Consider the following 27,944-nt stretch of genomic DNA (forward strand, 5'->3'; position numbering starts at 1 on the left):
CTAATTTCAAATTTAAGCTAGAATAAGTGGCCATTTTAGGGCCTTTTCCAACTTACTCCTTTACACGGTGTTAGAAAACATTTAAAGATTGTTGGGAGATTGACATGTCATTCATCTTTGTTAACCTGTTTATTTTATGCTATGTATCAATACTTTTATGCATAAGCTTCTCAAACTTTGGTTTAATATGATCAAATGGGCTTATTACAGATCAAAAATACTATACAACTTATCTAGACTTTGGGTGATTAAGCACTTATCATATGTGTGGGCTTGTCCTTTGATTAAAGCCTATACAAATGTTTTAGAAAACTTTTTTTGTTTGGTGACTACTTCACATTAGTTATTTATATAACATGTACGAGAAATTTAATAATATTAATGTGTAAAACTTTGAAACAATTTCATTTTTTTCCATCTATTTGATTTTAAAAACCACTATTTTAATAAGTTTTATATGTAATTTGTGTTTTAGAAGCCATGAGCCATTTGAAAGAAAAGTAACAACTGAATCACTGAGAGGAATTACAGGTAAAACTGATCTTACATAGAAATATTACAATGTATTGAGAGGAATTACAGGTAATACTGATCTTTTATAGAATCATAACAATGTATTGAGAGGAATTACAGGTAAAACTGATCTTTTATAGAATCATAACAATGTATTGAGAGGAAATTCAATTGGTCATAGATTTACATACCTGTATTTCTATTTTTAGTATAATTCTGTGGTCTATGTATGTTTTACGCAGCATTATCAACAAATACTCACTATGATCTAGTTTACATAAATTTATATTTTTTATTAATTGCTTTTATTAACCAAAGTATTTTTTACTTCTTATAGATGCAAGTGAGTATGAAGTGTTTTCCCATCACAGGAATACCCAAAGTGATCTTTTATGAGACTTTAGAATCAAACTTGGTTTTGGCTTCCTGAAATATTGACTTTCCTTGTTTCCTATTAACATTTAATTCTATTCATAACCTTGTTCATATCATTCGTTACCATGTAATGTTAAAACTTCGTCAATTATTTATTAGTACATGTCTGAATAAAGATTATGAAGCAAATCCATTAAAAATGATAGCTGAAAATATCATGAAATTGATAGTTGTCCAATACTAAAGATTGATAAATTGTTTACAGGTTTGAATAGCCATGGTTTCATAAAAAGTGTAAATTGTGTAGGGAAAAAATTTAGTGGTCTCAATGAACCCAGACATTAATGATAATTTATACCTCCTGGAAATTAATGTTTCCACAATATATGATATTTGCTGATTTTCTGCTGCACTTTCAGATATACATTATTTCAATACTTAATCTTACCTTCCCACCTGTCTTCCTTATAAAAAAGCATGCCTTTGCCTTAAAAAGAGTAAACTGAAAATCAAAGTTATCATCTCTTGAATAATGCGCTGTGATTCAGTTATTACTTAACTTTTCAAACCTAACATATTTCTTTTCTGAATGAAATCAAAGGTTTTGTTCAGACAAAGTATGGGATACTCATTATCAGAAATCTTATGTACACTTTGCAAACTCAAAAAATACCATCAAGAGTTCTACTCTTTGTTATTGAAGGTATATTTCAAAAATTGATTTCACATTTAAAATAATTAATATGATTTACCATATCTTTTTATCACAAGTAAAAAATGCATCTCCACCCTTGACGTGATTTACTGAAGTCAGTATTTGGTATATTTTAGCAATGCTAGGAGATCCCAACAACAAGACCATAGTTATGGACCAGATAGCACAGTTACAAAGGTACATTATATATAGTGTCAATAGATATCCTCAAACATTACCCCTTCATTTGTATATGGATTTTTCCAGCAGTAGTACATGTAGTAGTAAGTTTTCTAATGAAAATAAACTTCCATGATAGCTAACTGATAACCCCTTCCATGTAGAAGTTGTGATACACCCATAAAGACATCAGTGTTGACCTTATTTGTTTCAAAATACCAAGCAAATTTGATCTAAGAAATAAAGATACAATAAAGGGGTTTTGAATTAAATTGAATATTTTACTGTCTTGGTAAACATTGATAATTTTCTGTAGAGAATTTTACTAGTTGGAAAATGTCTTAATTACAACAAATATAGTGCACTGGGCATGCTTGCAAAAATACATTTGTTGTGTCTGATGCAAAAAAAAATTTGTGCATAGTTTAGTTTTTCATTAAATTTTTTTTTAAATTTGTAGAGACATTGCTAAAGACATTGGAGAGCAACAGTTGTCAAAGTGTTATGGTGTAATGGGTCAGGTTGAAGATGATAAAATAGTTCAGGTAACAACCCATCCATAGAAAACATAGCTTGTTTTTAAAGCACTTGCATACAGTAAGACCATAATAATGAAACACTTCCATTTAATTCCAAAGTTACATATTTTTTTTAAACGGGAGCAATATTTTGATAATAAATTAACCTACACAAAATTTTGCAAATGTTCATCAGAGCAAGATCTCCAACTTTAGAGGTTTCAAATTTTAACCTCTATGTTCCCATACATCAAATACTTCCTATTCATTTACTTTCGTGGGTACCAATACTCATGGATTGAGGAACAATTGTATTTTCGTGGATACAAGATTTTGTGGTTTTGCCAAAGTCTGCATACAGACCTATATAAAGTTTGTACTATGTTGAACTTTAAAATTTGTTGTTCGTCTATACCCACGAAATCCCATGAATAAATATGAATCCACAGTAAGTGACATTATTCAACTCTCCTCGATGTTGGATAGTTGAACAAAGATTTCAAAAGATAATGATACATGGAAGTCTTTGTATAAAAAGGAGACTAAAGAAGAAAAGTGATAGAAAAAAGATGAATGTTATTGGTAACTCGGAAAAGGAGATTATAACTCATCAGATATTGAAAAATAAATTAACATTCTATTGGTTAACTATCAGTGGATGCTTTTAATAATCTACATGTAGAACTTTGCCCAGCTACTTATAAGACATATAAAGTTCTTCATGGTTTCTGGAAATATCTGAAAGAAATTTCTCTGGTCAAGTACTTATTGTAAATATGAGCATACGAAAAAGATCCGTGCAGGAAAAATATGGAATTCCAAAAAAACTAGCAGTTTACATTTTACAATTCAAAATTGTGTTGACAATCTAATTCAAGTTTTGATTTTGATGTTCATTTTGTTTTCTGTGAAATTCTCTCGTTGCAATTTGATTAAAATGAATATATTTCTGCACATTCAACCATTGTAAAACTGTAACTTATTTATTTTAGGCTGCACTACGAGAAATTTTAGGACCAAAAAAGTATGAGGAATATAAGGAGCAACTGTTTTATCTACGAATGTTTGAAATGAGTTCAGCAGCAAAGTCCTGATAAAGTTTCTAGTAGAACACAGGATATGACAGTGAAATAACAGCGAAATAACATACAAGTCACAAAAACTCTGTGATAAATGTCTCATTTTTTGTCCATTTTATTTGTTAATGCCCCTATTGGCAAGTGTTGACAGTCATATGGATATTTAAATCAAGGTTGTGAAAATTTAGGATTTTTATTTATTAATCAATTTACATTCCAAAATTTGTTGATAATCTATTGGTATATGAATTGGGATGAATAAATACTACATGTACTAAGGCACAGACCAGTCATCTTCTGGGGTAAGGAGGCCATTTTTTTAATACATTGGTTTGATTATACATTTCTTTGGTAGGTATTGTTTCAGAAAGAAATTGAAAAAATAGTGAAAATTGATAAAATAAAATATAACCAACATTGGTATTTAGAAAAAAAATTCTTGTTTCTGTATGTTTATATGAAAAAAAAAGTTGATTAAAAAAAAATTGTCTTGATAAAAAAACTTTGCCTCATCTGGAAAAATTGGATAGTTGGTACCTACTCACTATATCTGTTGCCAGTATTTTTAAGTAAATATTCAGGAAAGTCTGACAATCTTGTATTTTAAAAAAATATTATCCAATTTGAAAATATAGAAGCTTGCTTATTGACTAGAGTTTTAAGTGGTGTCAGATTTTTGCACTTTTATTTTTCTCAACAAGTCCACATGTATTTATTTTCAAACTTTACAATATTATGATGTATTGTCTTTCATTAAATCCTATTCGGTAAATCATAGATAGCAAAAATTAGTATCACATCAAATATGGTATTTAAATAACTTTACACACATTGTTATTTTTCATTTATAAGATCTTCTTCAAAGGACAACAAGAAAAAGCAAGTAAATAAATATAATTTCAAACGATATATCACTAATGAAAGTAAACCATTATTATATTTAAAAGAGTCATGTAAGATTCTTTTATAATACATGTGACCTTTCTAAAATTAATGAAAATAGCAGTCAAAATTTAAGGTCATGTACCTTTAACTAATTTACATTTCAGTTTGTCAGTTGTGAAGTATAGCACATACGGTAAATTCATGAAAATGTTTTGTAAGGTTGAGGTCATTTACTGTTAACAAATTTACATTACCGTTTTGTCAGTTGTGAATCATAGGGCATAAATTATGTTTTGTAAGAATGGTTAGTGTTGAGCCATTTTTGTGCTCATGTTACAAATTTTTATCATATTTATTTTTATATGCCATATATTTAATATAGAGAGGTGCATTGGAATCATTTATTATATATATTTTGCTTTAATTGTTTTGAACTGATATCTATTCGTTTTTCCCTATCAAAGTATGTTTATATAAACTATTTTATCATAACATTTCCATTTATGTATTTTGACTACCAAAGGTGCTCAAATTGAGAAGTTTTACCTCTAGATTTAACCATAATTATTAACATTTTACAGAATTGACATCACACACATAGTAAAGGGAGGTTTTATACTTTTTGCATGACTTTTTTTAAATCCTCTTCTTATCCACTTGGTTTGAATTCTTGTATAACAAGAAGGCAAATTGACCTAATGTGATATGTTAACTATAATTTTCATTGCTATATTGACTTACTAAGAGTTGATACACAGTTTTATGTCAAGTGGCAAATGTTTCATGCAAATTTAGAATGATTTATTAAGACTGTCTTCCAAACTAAATTATATCATAAAAAAAATAAAAAACTTGGAAAGCCTAAATTAATTTTGATATGACATTTATTTAGGGAAATAAAGAGTTAAAGAAATATTATATTTTTTTATTTAAATCGTGCTAAAATGTTGATAACTATGGTTGACCTTATTAATAGTTATATATTACTAGTAAATGATTTTTTTTGTCATTTCACTTGTTTTTTATCACCTATCATTTTGTGTTGTTGTCTCGTCTGCAACAAAAGTTGAAGAAATTGAGGCAAATCCTGTGCAGGAAAAACTAATTGTATAAAAGTTAAACGTTTTATTTCAGAAGGGAGAAGACCTTGATGCTTCATGCCTTGTATAAATATATGCCTTATATTCACAATTTTCCTCATTTTCATTGTTCAGTGACTGCTTAAAAAAACAGTATTATGAGTATTAGGATAACTATATTTGGTAAAAGGGATCCTTGCAATGTCGACATGTCCTCTGACTGGATTCACCTGACCTTGACCACATTTCATTTTATCAGTGATCAATGTTAATTTGTTCATGGTTGAGTCCTTAACTCAAATACTTTAAGCAACAGGTCAACTATATATGGTGTATGGAATGATTACAAGGTGAACATGTTTGTTTGGCAGGGTTTATCTAACCTTGACTTCATTTTCATGGTTATTGGTCAATGTTATTGTTTGTTACGAGGTCTGCTTCTCATAAACTATAAGCAATAGGTCAACTGTATTTGGTGTTTTTAAAGATTGTATGGTTTTCATCTGGCAGGGTTCATCTGATCTTGACCTCATTTTCATGGTTAATTGGTCTAGGTAAATTTTTTGTGGTTAAATCTTTTTCGCAGGTACTATAAAACAATAGATCAAGTATATTTGGTGTATGGCATGATTGATTGCCAATGAGACAACTATCCACCAAAGTTCAAATGAAGTGGATCTGACATGATTTATCTAACCTTGACCATATGATATTTGTATTAAACATATATCTGAAAGTCTTTCAGTATAAATTCAATCATGATCAGTAAAGCAGGCAAGACATTTCAGCATATCACTTCTTGTATTATTTACAGATATTAGACAGATTAAAGTTTTAACATTACAATAATTTATTTAAGAATTTTTGTAAGAGGACAATATTGTGTCGATCAACACTGCATCTATGCTTTTGTAATATCATGGAAGTATTATATTGACAGGAACTCCAACGAAAAATTAGCACATTCCCATCCCACTGATTTCTTTAAGAAAATAAAAGGTTCAGACTCAGTTTGTCAAGTACGTGATAACTCCTTTGTGGGGTATCTGTGATGCCGCCTTCGCCTGTTCTTTTAACTTTAGCTGGTCTTATCACGTGATTTGGTATCGATTGTCTTATCTACCTACCAATGTAAATAAACACGGAAACTCCCGTGGTTATTTGTGAATCGCCACATGAATAACAACACCTGTTTCCGTTCAATAAATGAAGAACAAAGCTGAAAAGATCGAAAAAATCGGTCCATAGTTAACAGAATGACGTAAGAAAATTAACTGCATTCGGAAAGAGGGCAAGCTTATTTTTAGTTTTGTTGAGTATGTTTTAATCATTGGAACTTGGAAATCGGGAAATATCCGATTAGGAAAATTACATGATTCTGAAGTAGAGTGTTTGCAAAAAATAATGTGATGCGCGTGTAGTGTGCCGGATGGTGCCGGATAACTCAAATTTTAAGTTAAAGATTGTAAACTTTTATCGAGTGTAACACAAATATTTATGGTTTTCTCTATCGTAAAATATCGTAAAATGTTATTAACTTATTTATCAAATATGTTTTAAAGACTAAAAGAGGTTAATAATTACACGCATGTGATGACCTCTACATAGCAATATCAGGTTACGAGACATGCAGATGAATTGTTACACCTTTTATAATAATTCCAAAGTTGTAAACAACCTTAAACATTCAACCTAGTCCGAAATACTCTGACGTCTGACAGATTTATTTTTACGGATGGCTTTAAATATTTCTGGGTGCATTTAAAGAAGATCACCATGATGGGCCCTAAGCAGTTTTTTTTTTTTTTATCATGGAAACCAAATTAGAATTTATTTATGTGTTTAAAAGCTTAACAGTTCTGAAACATCTTACACCGTGTGCTAAGCAATTTATGATTTTGTTTCTTGTTTAATTGCATGAAATATTTGCCATTGGACTTTCAGTAAACAATAAATCAAAATATTTGATATTTTTTAGGATCAAAGCTCTTTAACCCCGTCCCCCCCCCCCCCCCCCCGGCCAACTTTTGGATTAAATTTTTGTTGGAAATTCTTTCATTAAACACTTCAGTAAAATATTTGTCAAAGTTAGCAGTAAAACGCGATAATAATTACTGATAAAAACTTTTCCGTTTACTTTATATGAGAATTTTATGATTTTCAAGCCTAACTTGTATATAACAGTTACGTGTGTTTAGCCAACGGCACTCTCATGAATAAATCTTACTATTTTAAAATTGATTGTAACTTAAACTGAAATGTTTATGGCTTGTGAGTATTTTTACTCTTCAGTTTTTTTTTTTTTTTGTCTTTTTAATGGGGCGGGGATTTCGTTTCGTTTCTTTTCTTTTTATTTGTTTTTAAGCAGCAAAACCCGTAAAAACTGACATTATATTTGTCATTCACATGGTCGGTAAATGTCATTTCCTTGACAATTAAGTACACATCCGGTTATTTCGGTATGTTCCGAAATTACGATCATTCACGAGGTTCCAAAAATTTTATCGGAACCCATGCATCCATAAGACAGTCGAGTTAATTAACAGATACTTAACGATTTTGCGGCATCGCACTATAAACGTTTGAAGTCCGCTTGTTGGAGTTCCTGTCAATATAATACTTCCATGGTAATATTAACCAAAATATTTTAAATGCTCTTATATTGTATGATGCATTATAACTGTTTTGTATGATGCATTGTAACTATATTTTGATAATGCAGTGTGGTGTAAAACTATAAATTTATACAGATGGTTTCAAATGCTAACAAGGCCATCCATAATTCTCAATATTTTTTATGCCCCCGCCGTAGCAGAGGGGGCATTAAGTTTTACCCTTGTCCCTCTGTACGTACGTACGTACATCTGTTTGTACGTCCGTCAGTATGTACTCCCAAAGTTGGTTTCCGTTCTCTAACTTTAGTTTGCTTCAGCCAAACATTGTGAAACTTATACCAAATGCTTATTACCACAAATTGCAGATCAAGTTTGAATTTTGGTGGCATCACTTAAATGGTTCTAGAGTTATGCCCCTTTATAATGGAAAAATTGCTAAATTTTTAGTTTCCGTTCTCTAACTTAAGTTTGCCTCAACCAAATGTTATGAAACTTAATACATAATGCTTATTACCACAAAACACAGATCAAGTTTGAATTTTGGTGGCATCACTTAAATGGTTCTAGAGTTATGCCCCTTTATAATGGAAAAATTGCAAAATTTTTAGTTTCGGTTCTGTAACTTAAGTTTGCCTCAATCAAATGTTATGAAACTTATACACAATGCTTATTTCCACTTAATACAGATCAAGTTTGAATTTGGGTAGCATCACTTTTATCGTTCTTCAGTTATGTCCCTTTATAACTATATGATATGCAAGCGGGGACATCATCTGTGTCCACATGTGGACACAATCCACATTTATTTTTAATGTGGAACACGCTGTGAGTCTCTTTTTTTTAGAAACCAATCACTCCCCCAACATTTTGTACACAAATCATTGCTTTGTTCTGAAATGTTATAATATTTGATAATCTTCATTTTGTGAATGTGTAAGAAATGGTGATTTTGTGATGGATCCCATCTTATTGAGTACATTTCAAAGACATTTAAAATTACTAAGAATTATAGATGACTGCATAGTATGTCTCATATCAGTTATTTTGAATATTAATGATGACTTATTTTTATTTAATCTTGAATTAATCTTTTGTTTTAGAAAAAAGTTGGAGTATCTGTCTCTGTAACCTTATTCAACATGAAGCAGACATATCTTTAATTATTATTGTCCTTATATTATTTATAGTGTAAATCATTTACATTTCTCCTTTTACAATATTGATTATATTTGCAGCTTGGTGCAGATATTGTATGTTCATGAAAAATAAATCATTTAGAAAATTTTAGTAAATTTAATCAATTTACAGTATATACTGACTTATTGAGTTATGGCCCTTAAAATTATTTTTATTTCAATTTTAGTGTTTCTATTATCTTGAAAAATATTATGAATAAACAGAAACTGTAAACAGCAAAAATGATAAGCAATACAATATTACCAGTACCAGAAAGCTAAATGGCTGAAGAAACAAATGACTACAAATAGGAGTTATTGCCCTTGATGATTTTTTTTAAATAACTACTATTGTCTTATATTGATTTTTGTTTTGCTAGTTTATAACTGTTGATAGGAAAGTATAAAAAGGAAAAGATACCAAGGGGCAATGCCATAATCAAAGACAGACAACTGAAGCACTACATAGAAAACTAAAGATTAAAAAAGATGAACCTCAATAAAAACAAGAGTGCACATGCTGAAATGTCTCGCCTTCTTTACTAACCATTGATGTTATGTTGATAGTCCTAAATGAAAGCTTTACTACAACTATTACATAAACTTAACATGATCCAAGAAAATGAAGTCAAGGTCATATAAACCAAACGAGAAATACACGTACACCTTACAATCATTCAATACACTAAATATAGTTGACCTATTGCTTATAGTTTCTAAGAAACAGACTTAACCATGAAAACTAAACATTGACCAATGAATCGTGAAAATGAGGTCAAGGTCAGATGAACCATGCCAGGCAGACATGAACAGCTTACAATCCTTCCATACAACAAGTATAGCTGACCTATTGCTTATAGTTTAAGAAAAACAGACTGAAACACATAAACTTAACACTGAGCAATGAACCGTGAAAATGAGGTCAAGGTCAAATAAAACCTGCGAGACTGACGTGTACATCATAGAATATTTCCATACACCAAATATAGTTGACTTATTGCATATAGTATAAGAAAAAAGACCAAAACTCAAAAACTTAACTTTGACCACTGAACCATGAAAATGAGGTCAAAGTCAGATGACACCTGCCAGTTGGACATGTACACCTTACAATCATTCCATACACCAAATATAGAAGATCTATTGCATGAAGTATAAGAAAAATGGACCAAAACACAAAAACTAAACTATAACCACTGAACCATGAAAATGAGGTCATGGTCAGGTGACACCTGCCAGCTAGACATGTACACCTTACAATCATTCCATACACCAAATATAGTAGACCTATTGCAAACAGTATAAGAAAAACAGACCAAAACACAAAAACTTAACTATAACCACTGAACCATGAAAATGAGGTCAAGGTCAGATGACACCTGCCAGTTGGACATGTACACCTTACAGTCCTTCCATACACCGAATATACTAGACCTATTGCTTATAGTATCTGAGATATGGACTTGACCACCAAAACTTAACCTTGTTCACTGATCCATGAAATGAGGTCGAGGTCAAGTGAAAACTGTTTGACAGGCATGAGGACCTTGCAAGGTATGCACATACCAAATATAGTTATCCTATTACTTATAATAAGAGAGAATTTAACATTACAAAAAATCTTAACTTTTTTTTCAAGTAGTCACTGAACCATGAAAATGAGGTCAAGACTGACGGAAACTTTGTAACATGAGGCATCCATATACAAAGTATGAAGCATCCAGGTCTTCCACCTTCTAAAATATAATGCTTTTAAGAAGTGAGCTAACGCCGCCGCCGGATCACTATCCCTATGTCGAGCTTTCTGCGACAAAAGTCGCAGGCTCGACAACCAGGGGTGAACTCAGGTGTACTGGAAGGGTTAGCAGTTCCTGCACCACTGGTGGCACCTGTCATGTTACTCATTGCAAGGAATTTAGTGATAAGTAGCATACAGTGATGTCACAATCAGGTTAAGAGGACAGGATTGTGGCTTTGACAAGATGAACATATCCATGGTTATCTGTGACACAGATATTCAATAACAGTCAAGCATATCACGATGGTGATCGATAAAATTTTAAAAAGAGGACTTAACTTTACCATATAGAACCCTTTGTTCAATAGCTTCCTTTTAAGCAGCAAACCACTATCAAGAAAGAATATTCGGGTGTTTCAAACACACCCTTTTCAAATATTGTTATCATTCAAGCAAATTTGACAAATATGTGATTCAACTGGTGACAAATGAAATCTTATAAATAAATAAATGGATATTTGGTGCCTAGCAGCCTATTTTTGATTCATTTTCAGGATGAAATGTCACCCACTAATATCAATTTTTCTTAATTAGATTGAAGTGCTATCCATTGACAGATCCAGTGGGTATATTAAGGGGGATGAACACCCCCCCCCAAAATTTTTCTATATTTTTTTAATCATGTGGACATTTCATGGTGTTCTGGAGGTTGGAAGTTCAACTTGGAACCACCCTTTTCAAACTGGCTGGATCAGTGCCTGCTATCTTAAATAAAGAAAGATGGAATCAAAATTTTAAACTTACAAACACAATTATATATATTAATATACAGAATAGGCAACACTTCTTTTGAAATCTGTATTCTATAAATAGGTTATACATATATATATACTACATCTTTTTAAAATTCATATATAAATATATCACAATTATTATTGAATTACAATTTTACTGATCCACTATAAAAAGATAAGGAAAAGAATTAAAATATGCACAGCATTATTGAATACACATTACAGTACCTTGTCATCTTCCTTTGTTCCTTTTGCATTTATTTTATATGCACCACTTACCATCATACTGATTAACATATAAGTATATAACATTTGTACATAAAACACTTATCAGTAAGTCAGGTTATCACAAATTTATTTTCAATTTGGGTAAAGGTCTAAGATCTTTTTTTCAAGGCTTCTCTTGTTCATAAAGAGTTTAATGAAATATCATTTCACAAATTTAAATATCAAATACATAATAAAAAGGAATTGTTTTGATCATCATTAAAACATAAAAACCACTTATCAAGGTCAAGAAGTCTTAAAAGTTTGCAATGCACTAGCATAGGAGAGACTATTACTCATATTGTAATATTGAAGTAAGTCAGTTCCATTATCTCCCCTTGAACAGGACTGGGATTATATTCCTTTATGAAAATCCTAAGGTAGTGTTGAGCAACTGTATGAAGTTTCATCAATATCTGTCTTGGTGTAACTGATAAGTTGTATTTACGCTTACAAGTTATTACCACATACTGCATTATTAAAGGAAGTAAATTTGATTATCTCCCCTTGAACATGTTGAACCAGGGGTAGTGAACTACAGCTGTGTAAAATTTACAATCAATTATATCTTACAAGGCACATGGATAGACATAGAGACAAGATTGATAGGGTTATTCCTATATACTCCCCAAAAATTTTGTTTGCAGATGGTATAATAATAAAAACAAGCATTCTGAGAGTATTGCATGGCAATACATAGTCCCCTACAGGTTAAAAATTCATTGTACTGGAAAAAAATGCTCACTTGATCTATAACTTGTCATGGTGTAAACTTTATAACAAATGTCAAGTCAATATCTTCAAGCATGACGAAACAAGAGGCTCTCAAGAGCCTGAATCGCTCACCTGTTAATTTTTTTGCTTAAATCTTTCATCAATGATTATTTTTGCTTTTTACCCATATGTTCCATTTTAGCCATAGTGACGTACAAGGAAATGAAATACAAAATTTATACTAGATTCATTTGAGAAGATTTTTAAAGTTAAAAAAACATAAAACAACTTGTGTAAAATTGTCCTTAAAGGGCAATAACTCCTTAAGGGGTTAATTGACAATTTTGGTCATATAAACTTTTTTGTAGATCTTACTTTGCTGAACATTTTTGCTGTTTACAGTTTATCTTTATCTTCAATAATATTCAAGATAATAACCAAAAACTGCAAAATTTCCTTAAAACAACCAATTTAGTGGCAGCAACCCAACATTGGGATGTTCGGTGTGTCTGAAAATTTCAGGGCTGATAGATCTTGACCTTTTGAACATTTTAACCCCATGTCAGATTTGCTCTAAATGCTTTAGTTTCTGAGATATAAGCCAAAAACTGCATTTCACCCCTATGTTCTATTTTTAGCCATGGCGGCCATGTTTGTTGATGGATCAAAATTTCGGATACAATTCATAAACTAGATTCCTAAAGGAACATTCATTCAAAGTTAAGAAGTATTAGGCACAATAGTTTCAGAAGAGAAGATTTTTAAATGTTAGCAAACTTGATGAACACATTTCGTAAAATTCTTTAAAGGGCAATAACTCCTTAAGGGGTCAATTGACAAATTTGGTCATTTAATTTTTCTGTAGATCTTACTTTGCTGAACATTATTGCTGTATACAGTTTATATCTATCTATAATAATATTCAAGATAATAACCAAAAACTGCAAAATTTCCTCAAAACTACCAATTTAGTGGCAGCAACCCAACAATGTGTTGTTCTATTTGTCTGAAAATTTCAGGGCTGATAGATCTTGACCAATTGAACAATTTTACCCATGTCAGTTTGCTCTAAAAGCTTGAGTTTTTGAGATATAAGCAAAAAACTGCATTTGACCCTATGTTCTATTTTTAGCCATGGCGGCCATGTTTGTCGATGGATTAAAACTTCGGATACAATTTATAAACTAGATATCCTAAGGAACATTTAGATGAAGTTTAAAGGTATTTGACCCAGTAGTGTCAGAGGAGAAGATTTTTAAATGTTAGCAAACTTGATGAACAAATCGTGTAAAATTGTCTTTTAAAGACAATAACTCCTTAAGGGGCCAATTGACAATTTTGGTCATATCAACTTTTTTGTAGATCTTACTTTGCTGAACATTATTGCTGTTTACAGTTTATATCTATTTATAATAATATTCAAGATAATAACAAAAAACTGCAAAATTTCCTTAAAACTACCAATTTAGTGGCAGCAACCCAACAATGAGTTGTTCGATTTGTCTGAAAATTTCAGGGCTGATAGATCTTGACCAATTGAACAATTTTACCCCCGTGTCAGATTTGCTCTAAAAGCTTGAGTTTTTGAGATATAAGCAAAAAACTGCATTTGACCCCTATGTTCTATTTTTAGCCATGGCGGCCATGTTTGTCGATTGATCAAAACTTCGGATACAATTTATAAACTAGATACCCTAAGGAACATTTAATTAAAGTTTGAAGGTATTTGGCCCAGTAGTTTCAGAGGAGAAGATTTTTTAAATAGTTTACGACGACAACAGACGACGACGACAGACGATGACGACGACAGACGCTAAGTGATGGCATAAGCTCACATGGGGCTCTTTCGGGCCCCAGTGAGCTAACAAAGTGTTGGAAAAATGGTTATTTAAGTGAATTTTCTAAGTCCAAGGACCATAACTCTGTACAAAATCATCAGACCGAATCAATATTGGAACTTGATCTGTAACTTGTCATGATAAAACTATATACTTCAAGCACGAAAAAAAAAGTGTGGAAAACTGATTTGCCGGACTGACGGCTAGACAGACAGACAGACAGACAGACAGCAGACAGACAGACAGACAGACAGACAGACAGACAGACAGACAGACAGACAGACAGACAGACAGACAGACAGACAGACAGACAGACAGACAGACAGACAGACAGACAGACGGATGGAGTGCAAACCTAAAAGTCCCCTTCGACTTCGTCGGAAGGGGACTAATAAATGGAGAATGTGTCCATGGGACACAGATGATGCCCCCCTTACATATAAAGTTATAAAGAGGCACATCTCAAGAACGGGAGAAGTGACTCCACCCAAATTCGAACTTGATCTGTGTTTTGTGGTAATAATGGGGGGGGGGGGGGATAAAAAAAATGTTAGATCATCTATATCTTCCCATTGATGGGGGAACTCTGATGAATGCACATCAAGAAAAGTGGAGCTATGTGAAGTTCAGATGTAAATCTAAGAATGTTGTTCAATCAAAAGATATTTGTTTTCTCTATTTCAATATTGCTTTTCTAATTATTCACAAGTAACAAAGTAGAATATCAATTCAAATCCCAATAAACTCAATAACCTATAATCAATATTTACGTGAAAGACAAAGATTTAACAATTAAATCTATAAATACATGTTATGTAACATTTTCTGTAAATAAAACTGAACAACATAAAAATATACCTAATTAAAAATTCTTAAAAACCTGAATTACACATGTAAAGAACATTTTTTGTTCAACTGGTAAGGAGATGTATTATTTATTTCCACAGTAGCCCTTATATCAAATGAATTTCAATTTTTCTTCAATCTGCAGAATAAAATGTTGAATGGATGAATTTAAATAAAACACTGCAACTAATTAAAGTATGTCCTTTTCATTGCTTTTACAGCAAATTTGATAACATGACCCATTGACTATTAGACATGCACTTGCAGAGAAATATAATATTGAGCTCAACTGTTGCCCAAAAATATATTTACACAGGAAGTGAATTTTGTAATTATACTCAGTGCTACTTGAGAAGCCTCTTTCTCAAACTAATAAAATAGATTCTCAACATGTATTTCAGAAATTCTGAATTTTGAACAATCAATATAATTTATCTTGACTTAAATAATTTAAGCAGTGATGTCTGAACTTTATAAATTCATCGAAATCATGGTTAAAATGTCAGTTTGCATCACAAGTAGGTTGACACAATAGTTTTCTAAAGGATGGCATGATAGCCATGCAAAATAAAGATATTTAAATATAGTCTGGAAGATATTTATATTTTTTTCTCATAGATTTTATACATTCCAGTAGACTTTAGTTAATTTGTTTGGAATAAAGTGCTTATTATCTGACTATTAAAATTTTCCTGTTTGTTTCAAATCAAAACAACACAATTTTAAATCACTGGCTATACAGGAAATAAACATGAAAAACCCTAGTTTTGCTTAATGTTGATTCTTGTTTTCTTTTGTTCTTTAGTAAACCAGTAATTACAAAAAACTGAAAATGTTTAAATCATTCATGTCAAATGATCACTCAGTCCAAGTTTTGAATTTTGTGCTCAGCCTTTCTCAAGTGACAAATGGATTTTTTGTTCATTAAAGAGATGTTTGATAAGATAAATAATAATATACAATTACGGCCCTCTGAGGAGGGGGATATCTAAAATTGTCAAATAGCCCGAGGGGAATAACCCTTAGCATGGTTGACAATTTTGGATATCTCCCAACTCATAGGGTTGTAACTGTTTTATTATACAAAACAAATATTTGCCTCAGCGGCAGTGAATAATAATAAGGTTATTCATCGGACGGTACAATCTGTCGAGGTTATTCACCGTGAGGTATAACAATACTAGTCTAAATCCATTGATGTCTAAAGAGAAATATCAAATTTATTCTTTGTTCTAAGGCCACAATGGCACATTTGGAATTTTTGTTCACTGTTTTTGTATATGGCTGCATGATTTTAGCATGGAGGTATATTGTCTCGTTTTTTTTTCTCGGTAAAGCTGATAGTTTCAGATTCTGATTGGTCAATAAGACTTACAAAAATGTTCTATGATGGAATTGTACAATAACTTTTATTCAGATCATGTCCATTGTACCTGAAGTTGTGGTAGATGCTGTTCTGAATATTTTAACAACTTTGAAAAGTCAGCCCTTGTTACTTGCTGACAAACATCTAATGTTAAGTTCGTCAAACATTGCGAAATAGTTAAAAAATGATAAAATATAGAACCCTCAATATGATTACAATTAGTCAATTCTAGCTCTTCCAAGTTTGGCAAAGCATTATGATTTATATAACGCCCAAGTTCTTCAGTGGTCAGAAACTGTATATTGGTCAATAAAAGTGACCGCAAGTCTTTTGAATTTTTCAAAACGACTGACAGAGAATCTTCTGGTAGCATGTCATTCTCACCGATAATGATACATTTAAACTGTTCAAGTTCTGTATAACATGTCATCTTGTCTGGAAAATGGCTTCTGTTGTCCTGTAATGTAGACACCATTAAGTTCAAATTTTTCAGATGAGGACAATATTTACCAATTGTGTATAAACATACATCAGTTAATTCTATAAGCAACAAGACTTGAAGATACATGCCAACACTGCATAACAAGGGTGAAACTGATCCTTCAAATGATAAGGTCACACCGTCATGTGTGTCGGAAACAATTTCTAAATGGCATAAATGCTTCAAAGTCATAAGTTGAAGGACTTGGTCATCATGTGCAACTGGATTTAATGCTGCCATTGTAATATTAGGACAATATTTACAGATTAACTCAACATCAGTAGTGAAGATATCTTCAGTTCCAAAATCTAAACATTGAATTCTGGGATACTGGAGATTTGGAGTGATAATATTAGGTGAATTGTTAAGTTTGTGAATTCTGGACAACACCATATGGATCTTGTCATAGTCAAGGTCAAATGTCTTTGTTCTTTGTAGTAACAATGAGGCAACACGATCTATGGTAATTGATGGTTTACACACTCCACAATCTCTTATCCTCAAAGTCTGTAACTTTGGACATGGCAGATGACTGTCATCTGAGCACAAGGCATTTAATCCTCGCTGTGATATCTTGCAACTTGAAACGTCTAAATGTCGTAAATCACAGCTATACTGACCTAGAAAAAAAGTTTAGTAAAGAAAATTAAAACAAAACACCATTAATCAGATATGATCGACCATTAAACTTTGAGTGTCAGAACAAAAATTAGCTTGTCTCAAAGAAAAATATTTACCTAAAATATGAAATTTTACAATAACATTCAAATCTAAATGCATTCAGAAGTGAAATTATTATTTTACAAATGAGAAAAAATATTTTGATAAATAAGTTAAAAGTAAGTGAACCATGAAAACTAGATCAGAATGACATACTTTCACTATATACTGACCTATATTTAGCTCTAATGTTTATCTTTGCAAATTTAAGTGAATTATACAGATTACAATATGTTTTGATAAAAACCTTGGCACACACTTAACCTGACGTATGATCTTCCTTGTAAACTGAAGCATATACATCACTGACAATTTCAATAGATTTGAAAACATATAAAGTCAGTTAAGGACAGACCTACTTTTAAAAGAGGTCTTACATGAAATTGCATGCAAAGTTTACTCAATAAATCTGCTATATGTTTAATGTGTTCAGCGATACAGTCCAATCAATTTAATGATTGTTATGAAATATTCAACTTATTCTTGTTGAGTGACATTTTATAAGCAGGGAGAGTATTCCATTTTAAAGTGTTGAACTAGCCCAAAGGTGGCCATGGAAAGGTCAAATTTTAAAAAAATAAATGGGGAATGTGTCCATGGGACACAGATGATGACCCCGCTTGCATATAACATTATAAAGGGACATAACTCAATAACTGTAAAAGTGACTCTACCCAAATTTGTACTTGATCTGAGTTTTGTGGTAATAACCATAAGTTTCATAACATTTAGTTGAGGCAAACTTAAGTTAGAGAACGGAAATGAAAAATTCAGCAATTTTTCCATTTGTAAAGGGGTATAACTCTAGAACGGAAAAAGTGACGCCACCAAAATTCAAACTTGATCTGTGTTTTGTGGTAATTAGCATTGTGCATAAGTTTCATAACATTTGGTTGAGGCAAACTAAAGTTAGAGAACAGAAACGAATTTTTCAGCAATTTTTCCATTTGTAAAGGGGCATAACTCTAGAACAGTAAAAGTGACACCATCAAAATTCAAATTGATCTCTGTTTTGTGGCAATTAGCATTGTGTATAAGTTTCATAACATTTGGTTGAGGCAAACTAAAGTAAGAGAACGGAAACAAAAAATTCAGCAATTTTTCCATTTGTAAAGGGGCATAACTCTAGAACGATAAAAGTGTCGCCACCAAAATTCCAACTTGATCTGTGTTTTGTGGTAATAAGCATTGTGTATAAGTTTCATAACATTTGGTTGAGGCTAACTAAAGTAAGAGAACAGAAACAAAAAATTCAGCAATTTTTCCATTTGTAAAGGGGCAGAACTCTAGAATGGTAAAAGTGACGCCACCAAAATTCAAACTTGATCTGTGTTTTGTGGTTATAAGCATTGTGTATAAGTTTCATAACATTTGGTTGAGGCAAACTAAAGTTAGAGAACGGAAACGAAAAATTCAGCAATTTTTCCATTTGTAAAGGGGCATAACTCTAGAATGGTTTAAGTGACGCCACCAAAATTCATAAAAATTTCTTGGCTGTTGCATTTGAAAATTATTTATGAAGGATTATTAGAGAAACGTTAAAATACCTTCTGAAACTCATATTTTCATGGTCTGTCGGAACTGACCATTAAGTGATACTAAGCACCTGCTGTGTAAATATAAATATCATCCATGTTTTTACTTAGTAGAAAACAAAACTAATTTTAAAAGTGATATAAATTAATACCTGAAAACATGTACCGGTACTTACTTATTGCAATGAGAACTTTATCGTCACATTTAGTACTTTTAAGGATGAGAATCTGTAGTGTTAACAGCTGGGTTACAACATTTTCTAAGGCTCTGGAAGATACTTTATTACAGTAGGATAAATTCAGCTTTGTTAGTTTCTGAAATGAAAGACAGACTTTTTTTATTATATTTTACTTTGTTCTGCACACTTATAAAAAGGTTCATTTATACGCACAGTGTTTATCTTTCTCTGGCATAAGTGATCTACAATGGGTTTCAGTTTTTGCTCCCAGTTATTGGCATTTTCTTTCCAGTCAATGATTTTTTTCTCATCTGGGTGTATTATAGCACATTACAACAATTAAGCTAGTTATTGGAGAAATAAATGGGGAATGTGTCCATGGGACACAGATGATGCCCTCGCTTGCATATCATATAAAGTTATAAAGGGACATAACTGAAGTATGGTAAAAAGGATCTGAGTTTTGTGGTAATAAGTATTGTGTATAAGTTTCATAACATTTGGTTGAAGCAAACTTAAGTTAGAGAACTGAAACAAAAAATTCAGCAATTTTTCCATTTGTAAAGGGGCATAACTCTAGAACAGTAAAAGTGACACCATCAAAATTCAAATTGATCTGTGTTTTCAACTTTTGTGGTAATAAGCATTGTGTATAAGTTTCATAACATTTGGTTGAGGCAAACTTAAGTTAGAGAACAGAAACAAAAAATTCAGCAATTTTTCCATTTATAAACGGGCATAACTCTAGAAACTGTTAAAGTGACACCACCAAAATTCAAACTTAATCTGTATTTTGTGGTAATAACAATTGTGTATAAGTTTCATAACATTTGGTTGAGGCAAATTAAAGTTAGAGAACAGAAACGAAAAATTCAGCAATTTTTCCATTTGTAAAGGGGCATAACTCTAGAATGGTTTAATAGACAACACCTAAATTCCAACTTGATCTGTGTTTTGTGGTAATAAGCATTGTGTATAAGTTTCATAACATTTGGTTGAGGCAAACTAAAGTTAGAGAACAAAAACTTTTGGTACGTACAGAAGTACGGACGGACAAGGGTTAAACTTAATGCCCCCTCCACTACTGCGGGGGGAATAAAAACAGAGAAAGTCACTATATTGTGACTTTAAAATCATTATGAAGGGGAAAAGCATAAAAGTTAAAATGCTGACAAAATCACTTACAGTAAAAGAGAGGCCAAAGATACCAAAGGGACATTCAAACTCATAAGTCGAAAATAAACGGACAACGCCATGGCTAAATAAAATGCTCCGCTGGGGCGCAGCTTGATACGACCGCAGAGGTCGAACCCTGAACAGTTGGGGCAAGTATGGACACAACATTCAAGCTTGATACAGCACTGAATTTGGATTGTAATTAAATATTTGACACAGCATAGGTTTCTGACACAGAATGAAAGTGGTCTAAGAATTTAAAAATTTTAAATTTACCTATTCAAACCATATCATTATTATTTGCTTTTATATATAAATCAGAAATAACCAATTTAAAATGGAAAATTGTAAAGAAAAAAATGGAAAAAAAATCCCCCCCCCCAATTTTTTGAACCCCCTTATGATTCATCACCCCCAAACTCAATCCCAGCCTTTCCTTTGTGGTATGGTACCTTGCAGTACAATTTCAGAGAGATCCATACACTTGAACACAAGTTATTATCTGGAAACTAGAAAAATGCTTGTTTTTTGGCCCCAAATTCCTAAACGTTTAGGGCAATTACCCCCAAACTCAAACCCAGCTTTCCCTTTGTGATATGGAACCTTGCAGTACAATTTAATAAAGATCCGTACACTTACACACACGTTATTGTCCTGAAACTAAAAAAATGCTTGTTTTTTTGCCCTTTTATGGCCCCTAATTACTAAAAATTTGAGGGAATTACCCCAAAAATCAATCCCAGCCTTCCCTTTGTGGTATGGTACCTTGCAGTACAATTTCAGAGAGATCCATACACTTGAACACAAGTTATTGTCTGGAAACTAGAAAAATGCTTATTTTTGGCCCCCTTTTCCTAAACTTTTTGGGCAATTACCTCCAAACTCAATTCCAGCTTTCCCTTTGTGATATGGAACCTTTTTGTACAATTTCATAAAGATCCATACACTTACACACAAGTTATTGTCATGAAACTAGAAAAATGCTTGTTTTTTGCCCCTTTTTGGCCCCTAATTCCTAAAATTTGGAGGCAATTACTCCCAAAATCAATCCCAGCATTCCCTTTGTGTTATGGAACTTTGTGATACAATGTCAGAGAGATCCATACACTTACACACAAGTTATTGTCATGAAACAAGAAAAATGCTTGTTTTTTCCCCTTTTTGGCCCCTAATTCCTAAAATTTGGAGGCAATTACCCCCAAAATCAATCCCAGCATTCCCTTTGTGATATGGAACCTTGTGGTACAATGTCAGAGAGATCTATACACTTACACACAAGTTATGTCTGGAAATTACAAAAATGCTTATTTTTGGCCCCTAATTCCTAAAATTTGGAGGCAATTACCCCAAAAATCAATCCGCACCTTCCTTTTGTGGTATTGAACCTTATGGTAAAATTTCATTGAGATCCATTCACTTAAACTAAAGTTAGAGTGCGAAAACTAATGTGTCTTCAGACGACGACGACGACGACGCCAACGTCATACCAATATACGACCACAAAATTTTTTTTGCGGTCGTATAAAAAGAAGAAGTAAGACTTGAACAGTGGTTAAAAACCATTTCCTTCAGCTCAGTTCAGAATTTTACCAAGATCTCTTTCAACATTTTAATGAGTTAAAATCAATAATGATTACACAGTAACCAGATTGTTGCAGACAAACTACTACATGGTATACCATGAACTGTGTGGCTACTTACATGACATCTATCAGCTATGCAATTTACTATACCATCACTGTACACATAATTTGGTGCCTTGCTCAAATTTAACTCCACTAGTCTGCTACTGATAAGGAGTTGTAAATATTTTGTCTTAAGTAACTTTTCTTTCACCAGAACATCCAACAAATATTGATTCAATTCACTGGCTGAAAGAAGAAAATGCACTTCTATCATAATATTGTATAAAGGGGCTCTAATCATGAAAGTTTTTAATTTACTGAAACATAAAATGCATTTGAATTGATCTATAGGTCCTGCCATGTCTTAAAGCTTTTCTAGGTGCACAGGTTTGTCTTTACTCAAGATTTAATTTTTTTGGTGTAAATAAGGACTTACTTGTCAATACATTAGGATTAAATACAAGCCCATATAGATAAGTATTTCTCACAGAATAAAAAGATCTATACTATTTTGTAAATTTCCATATTGAAGGCATACGATACACTTTTACATATTCCTATATTTATTAAACTCTTGAAAGCGAATGTAAAATTAGCTGATGAGCTTACTAAACCATTTAGCTCCTGTGTGAGCATCAGACAGGGTGATGTATAGAGTCCTAATCTATTCAACATTTTTATTAATGACCCTAAATTACTTATCTGAACCATTTTGTCTAGTATTTTTAAATAAACTTAGAGTTGAGTGTCTAAAGTATGCAGATGACATTAATTTACCATCCCATTCTGCTCTAGGTCCCCAAAATAAGCTCAGTAGAATATAGAAATTCTGTGATATCATGACTTGTGCTTAAAAGTAGATTTGAACAAAACCAAAACAGTTATATATTCAATAAATCAGGAAAGGTATTAAGCAGGCATGGGGTAATGCAAATTTGTAATTGTAATGCATGGTATTGCATTACATTTTTCCAAGTAATTGTATATAATGCGTAATGCAGCAATTTTTGCATTACATGTAATTGTAATATAATGCATTACTTTAGCAAAAAGTTGTGTAATTTCATGCATTACATTGCATTACATGGCATTACTTTTTTCACATACTTCATCTTTAAAAAATTGTTGGAGATTTAACTAAAGCAGAATTTAAGATTTCTTGATTAACTAAGAATATATTAATTATTTGAATATATTCTTTATTTAATTTTATTTCATACATTTTCCTGCATAAAAAGATTGATATTTGAAAAGCATTACTATATTGTTGTCATAAGATCAAAGAATACCTTGTCTTGATTAAATAAAAGATTATTGAAGTTTGTTATAAAACACTAATAAGTTTATTTTACAAACAATATTTTCATTAATTGGACAATTGTTCATTAATTAAGCTCTATGTTTATTATATAATTAGGAAAGAAATTCTCAGTTATTAAATATTTTGATTGAAATTAAAAAAAAAAACAAAAAAATATATTTATAAAAGTATAGTCAACATTAAGTTAAAATAATTAAAAATGTAATAGCCGAATAAAATATTCTAGCTGTTTACATGTATACTTAAATTCAATGCATGGAACAGTTACTGCATATGCTAGAATCTTTTGTGACTGCGTGTTGTTTTTCAAAATGTTTGATTTTTCTATTCACCCAATAATAAAATTTACAAATGTAATGTGTAATTCAATGTATTACTTAGCAAAAGTAATTGTAATGTAATGCATTACTTTGATAAATGAATGTAATTGTAATTGTAATTCAATGCATGGTTTTGTCAAAGTAATTGTAATATAATGCATTACATTGCTATGTAATTCGCCCCTTGCCTGATATTAAGTGACTCATTCCATAACATGGGACTCCTCTAGAAAGCATTAAGTCAATCAAATACATGGAATCATCTTCTATTATATTTCGCAGATATTTGACCGACTCTTTGATTGCTGCATTACCATAACTGTAGCACTATTAGGCACACAGAATTATTCCAGTTAGTTGATTATATGTCCTTAGAGGATCCTTAATTGGTTAATCGAATCTTGAGTCATGTAAATCAAATCAAAATTTATATGGTTGATGTCAAATGAAAATCCATTAGTTAACAAGCATTCTGAGAGTATTGCATGGCAATACATAGTCCCCTACCGGTTAAAAATCCATTGTACTTGAACAAAATGCTAACTTGATCTATAACTTGTCATGGTGTAAACTTTATAACAAATATCAAATCAATATCTTCAAGCATGATGAAAAAAATGTGGAAAACTGATTTCTTTCCTGATTTTTTTTTTAAGTCCAAGGACCATGCATATCTCTGCACAAAATCAGACCGGAACAAAATTCGAACTTGAGATCTGTAACTAGTCATGATAAAACTACATACTACATATCAAATCAATATCTTCAAGCATGACAAAAGAAGTGTGGAAAACTGATTACTTGCGTGAATTTTCTAAGTCCAAGGACCAAAACTCAGCACAAAATCATCAGACCGGAACAAAATTCTAACTTGATCTGTAATTAGTCATGATTAAACTGTATACCAAATATCAAATCAATATCTTCAAGCACGAAGAAAAAAAGTGTGGAAAACTGATTTGCCGGACTGACGGATGGACAGACAAACAGACGGACAGAGTGCAAACCTAACGTCCCCTTCGACTTCGTCGGTAGGGGACTAATACTATAAAGATAAAATTGATAGATAGTTTAAAAAAGACTAGAAGAGCAAAATTAAGTAATTAGACACGAGTGCCCCGCCAGCTCTTCCTTCAATCTGTATATATGTTACAGGGAATTTGTATAACAGCGATTATGTAGAATCCCTGATTTTTCAGGGATTATGTAGAATCACTAAACTCATTAGTGATTATATATAATCCCTGAAAATGACCAGTGATTTTACATAATCACTGAATATTTTACTAATTATTTTACAAATTCCCTAATATGATTTCAGGGATTATCAATAATAAAAAAAAAATCAAATTAAGTGAACAGTTCTACCCGTGATATTTTATTCAACTGTTTATTTAACTGTTGAACCACATAATTTCACAAACAAATAAGATACAAGATATGGACAAGGAACAAATACAATAGTATTTTTACTTTGATGACAAAAGAACCAAGTTAAGAAGACAAAACTCCTGCTTATTACTATCTGCTGACAAAATAAATATTTGAATTGTTTTAAGGCTGCTATACTATCCTTTATATTTCATACATAGTACACTCTTTACAGCATTATTCATTACTATAGGAGAGGAAGGGGGTTATTGGGCATGGATCTAAAAAAACAATCTTACATATCTGACGAAAAAAATATATTTTGTGAAAAGCAAAAGCTGTAAAAACTATGCACATAAATCAAATTTGCTTCTCATTGGTATACTATTTTTTTTATAACAAATCAGTGATTGATTCGAGTTGGGATTTGGGGGGGGGGGGGGGCGTTGTACAAAGGTGGGGTACATAAACATGAAATTCAAACTGAGAGAACTAATACAACAGAATTCTGCTCGGATCTTACACCAAAAATCAGTTCGAGGCTGCTGATTCCTTTTTTTTGGGTACCTTCAGATGTTTGTATTGAAAACTTTATTTCACTTAGAAGTGCTGTAAAATCTGATTCGATATGTGAAGGACAAGCTAGGTTTTTTTAAATGTGGATAATGTGGTAAAACAGATGCGAGTCAAATAGAAGTGCTTGTAGAAAAGCAGGTCAAATGTGCAATAGTCGATGCCATCCAAATTTATTTAAAGATTGTTTTAATATATTGTACTTAACATTTTAATATATTGTACTTAACATTTTAATATATTGTGCCTAACATTATAATACATATTGAGGTTAATATCATTTTAATATGTAGTGCTTAATATTTTAATTTTGTGTAACATTTTAAAATATTATGCCTAACATTTTAATTATATATTAAGGTTATCATTTTTATATATTGTGCTTTAAATAACATTTTGATAGATTGTGCCTAACATTGTAATAAATACATGTATTGTGCTTAACAAACCATATTTATAATGAAGTTTTAATATGATTTGATAGAATAAATTATTTAACTTTCATTCATTTTCTTTATACACAAAACTGTTTCTTCATTTCAGTTATTATGTATAATCCCTGACGTTTTTTCTAGTGATTATACATAATCCCTGAAAATTTCAGTGATTATATATAATCCCTAAACTAACCAGTGATTCTACACATTCCCTGAAGATTTTAGGGATTCTACATAATCCCTGATTATACAAATTCACTGTAACATATATACATCAAAGATACCAATTCTGGCTTTTATTTAATGGGAAATAATACAATGGTACTGATTGTGTTCACTCACTCATTATCTTTGGGGATACACTGTCTTTGTTGTCTCCCTTCTCATATATAGTTTTAGTTTATTGTAATTTTTCAATAGAAAAATCATCAAAATTATTTGTAAACTTATATATAAACTATAATTGTTCTGCTCCTCAAATTATGCGTCTTGATTGACAAATAAAAATTGTTGTTGTTGTTGTAATGTTTAAATTTGTCCAGTTGCACTCTGCACTAAGAATAAATTTCATCGTTTAAACATTGACGTTACTGTCAAAATAAACTGTTATCACAGAGATATGTCTCGCCTTTTTGAAATTTTGATAATGCAAATGTTGAAATTAAAATAGCAATACTTAAACATGTAAGTTATGCAAATATTCAAAGTCAATGAACCATGACTGAAGGTACATGGCTGAACAATCTCCATGGAAATGAGATGTGCCAATGTTAATACAACTGCATACCAAATACCATTGACTTATCATAAGTCGTTCCCTTTAAACAAACCTAAACACAAACATTAACTTGTAAACTATGTAAAAGTTTAAAAGTCAATGAACCATGATGAGGGGGTGGGGCTTTATATTCTCCATTGAAATAAGACTTGCAAATGCCAATAAATTTTCATTCATACCAAATATCATTGACTTAATTAACATTAGCAGTTCATCTTAAACTGATCTAATCACAAACTAATACATATAAACTAAGCAAATGTTTCAAAGTCAATAGACCATGACTGAGGGGGCAGGGCTAAATAATCTCCATGGAAATGAGATGTGCCAATGCTTATACAACTGCATACAAAATATCATTGACCTACCACTTGTGGTTCACCATAAACGAGACCTAGTCACAAACTAATACATTATTGACGCCGCCGCCGCCGACGCCGGAAACAGCATACCTATGTCTCGCTTTTTGACTCCGTCAAGGCGAGACAATAATATGAAAATCGTTAAGTTAATGTACTAGATTTTGACCTACTGAGTGAAAGTATTTCACAACCAAAACAAAACAGTAGCACTGCTATAAAATTTACAGAAGACTTACTGAGGTCATCAAAAGGACCAATAACGTGGAGAAGTTTTCCTGCTGAGCTAAATTGCTCCTCAAAAGGTTTAAACCAGAATGTTTCAAAGTTTCTTGCTATTTTCTGCAAACAAAACGATTTCAAAGATTTCAGACGACGAGAAGCCATCTCAGT

General features: G+C 31.6%; 2 protein-coding genes across 2 annotated transcripts in view; one reads left to right on the forward strand and one right to left on the reverse strand.

The window, feature by feature from the left end:
• Positions 1-27,944, forward strand: part of LOC127702085 (transmembrane protein 115-like) — a 158,124-nt gene that overhangs the window by 54,321 nt on the left and 75,859 nt on the right. The window lies entirely within an intron of this gene.
• Positions 11,696-27,942, reverse strand: LOC127701512 (uncharacterized). Its single transcript, XM_052205435.1, has 4 exons — positions 27,791-27,942; positions 22,469-22,638; positions 19,589-19,727; positions 11,696-17,777 (listed from the first exon to the last, which is right to left on the reverse strand). Exons 1-4 carry the CDS (start codon positions 27,936-27,938, stop codon positions 16,729-16,731), a joined length of 1,506 nt encoding a protein of 501 aa, XP_052061395.1. The 5' UTR covers positions 27,939-27,942; the 3' UTR covers positions 11,696-16,728.

Source organism: Mytilus californianus, unplaced genomic scaffold, assembly GCF_021869535.1.
Source record: "Mytilus californianus isolate M0D057914Y unplaced genomic scaffold, xbMytCali1.0.p SCAF_1, whole genome shotgun sequence".
NCBI lineage: Eukaryota > Metazoa > Mollusca > Bivalvia > Mytilida > Mytilidae > Mytilus > Mytilus californianus.

Bases quoted from the DNA above. Each gene is read 5' to 3' on its own strand.
- LOC127701512 (XM_052205435.1), bottom strand. From the start codon at position 27,938: ATGGCTTCTCGTCGTCTGAAATCTTTGAAATCGTTTTGTTTGCAGAAA. The intron at 19,728-22,468 runs GTAAGTAGCCAC...CTTTCATTTCAG, and splicing joins GCATAGCTGATAGATGTCAT to AAACTAACAAAGCTGAATTT. The intron at 17,778-19,588 runs GTAAGTACCGGT...CTTTTTTTCTAG, and splicing joins TAAAGTTCTCATTGCAATAA to GTCAGTATAGCTGTGATTTA.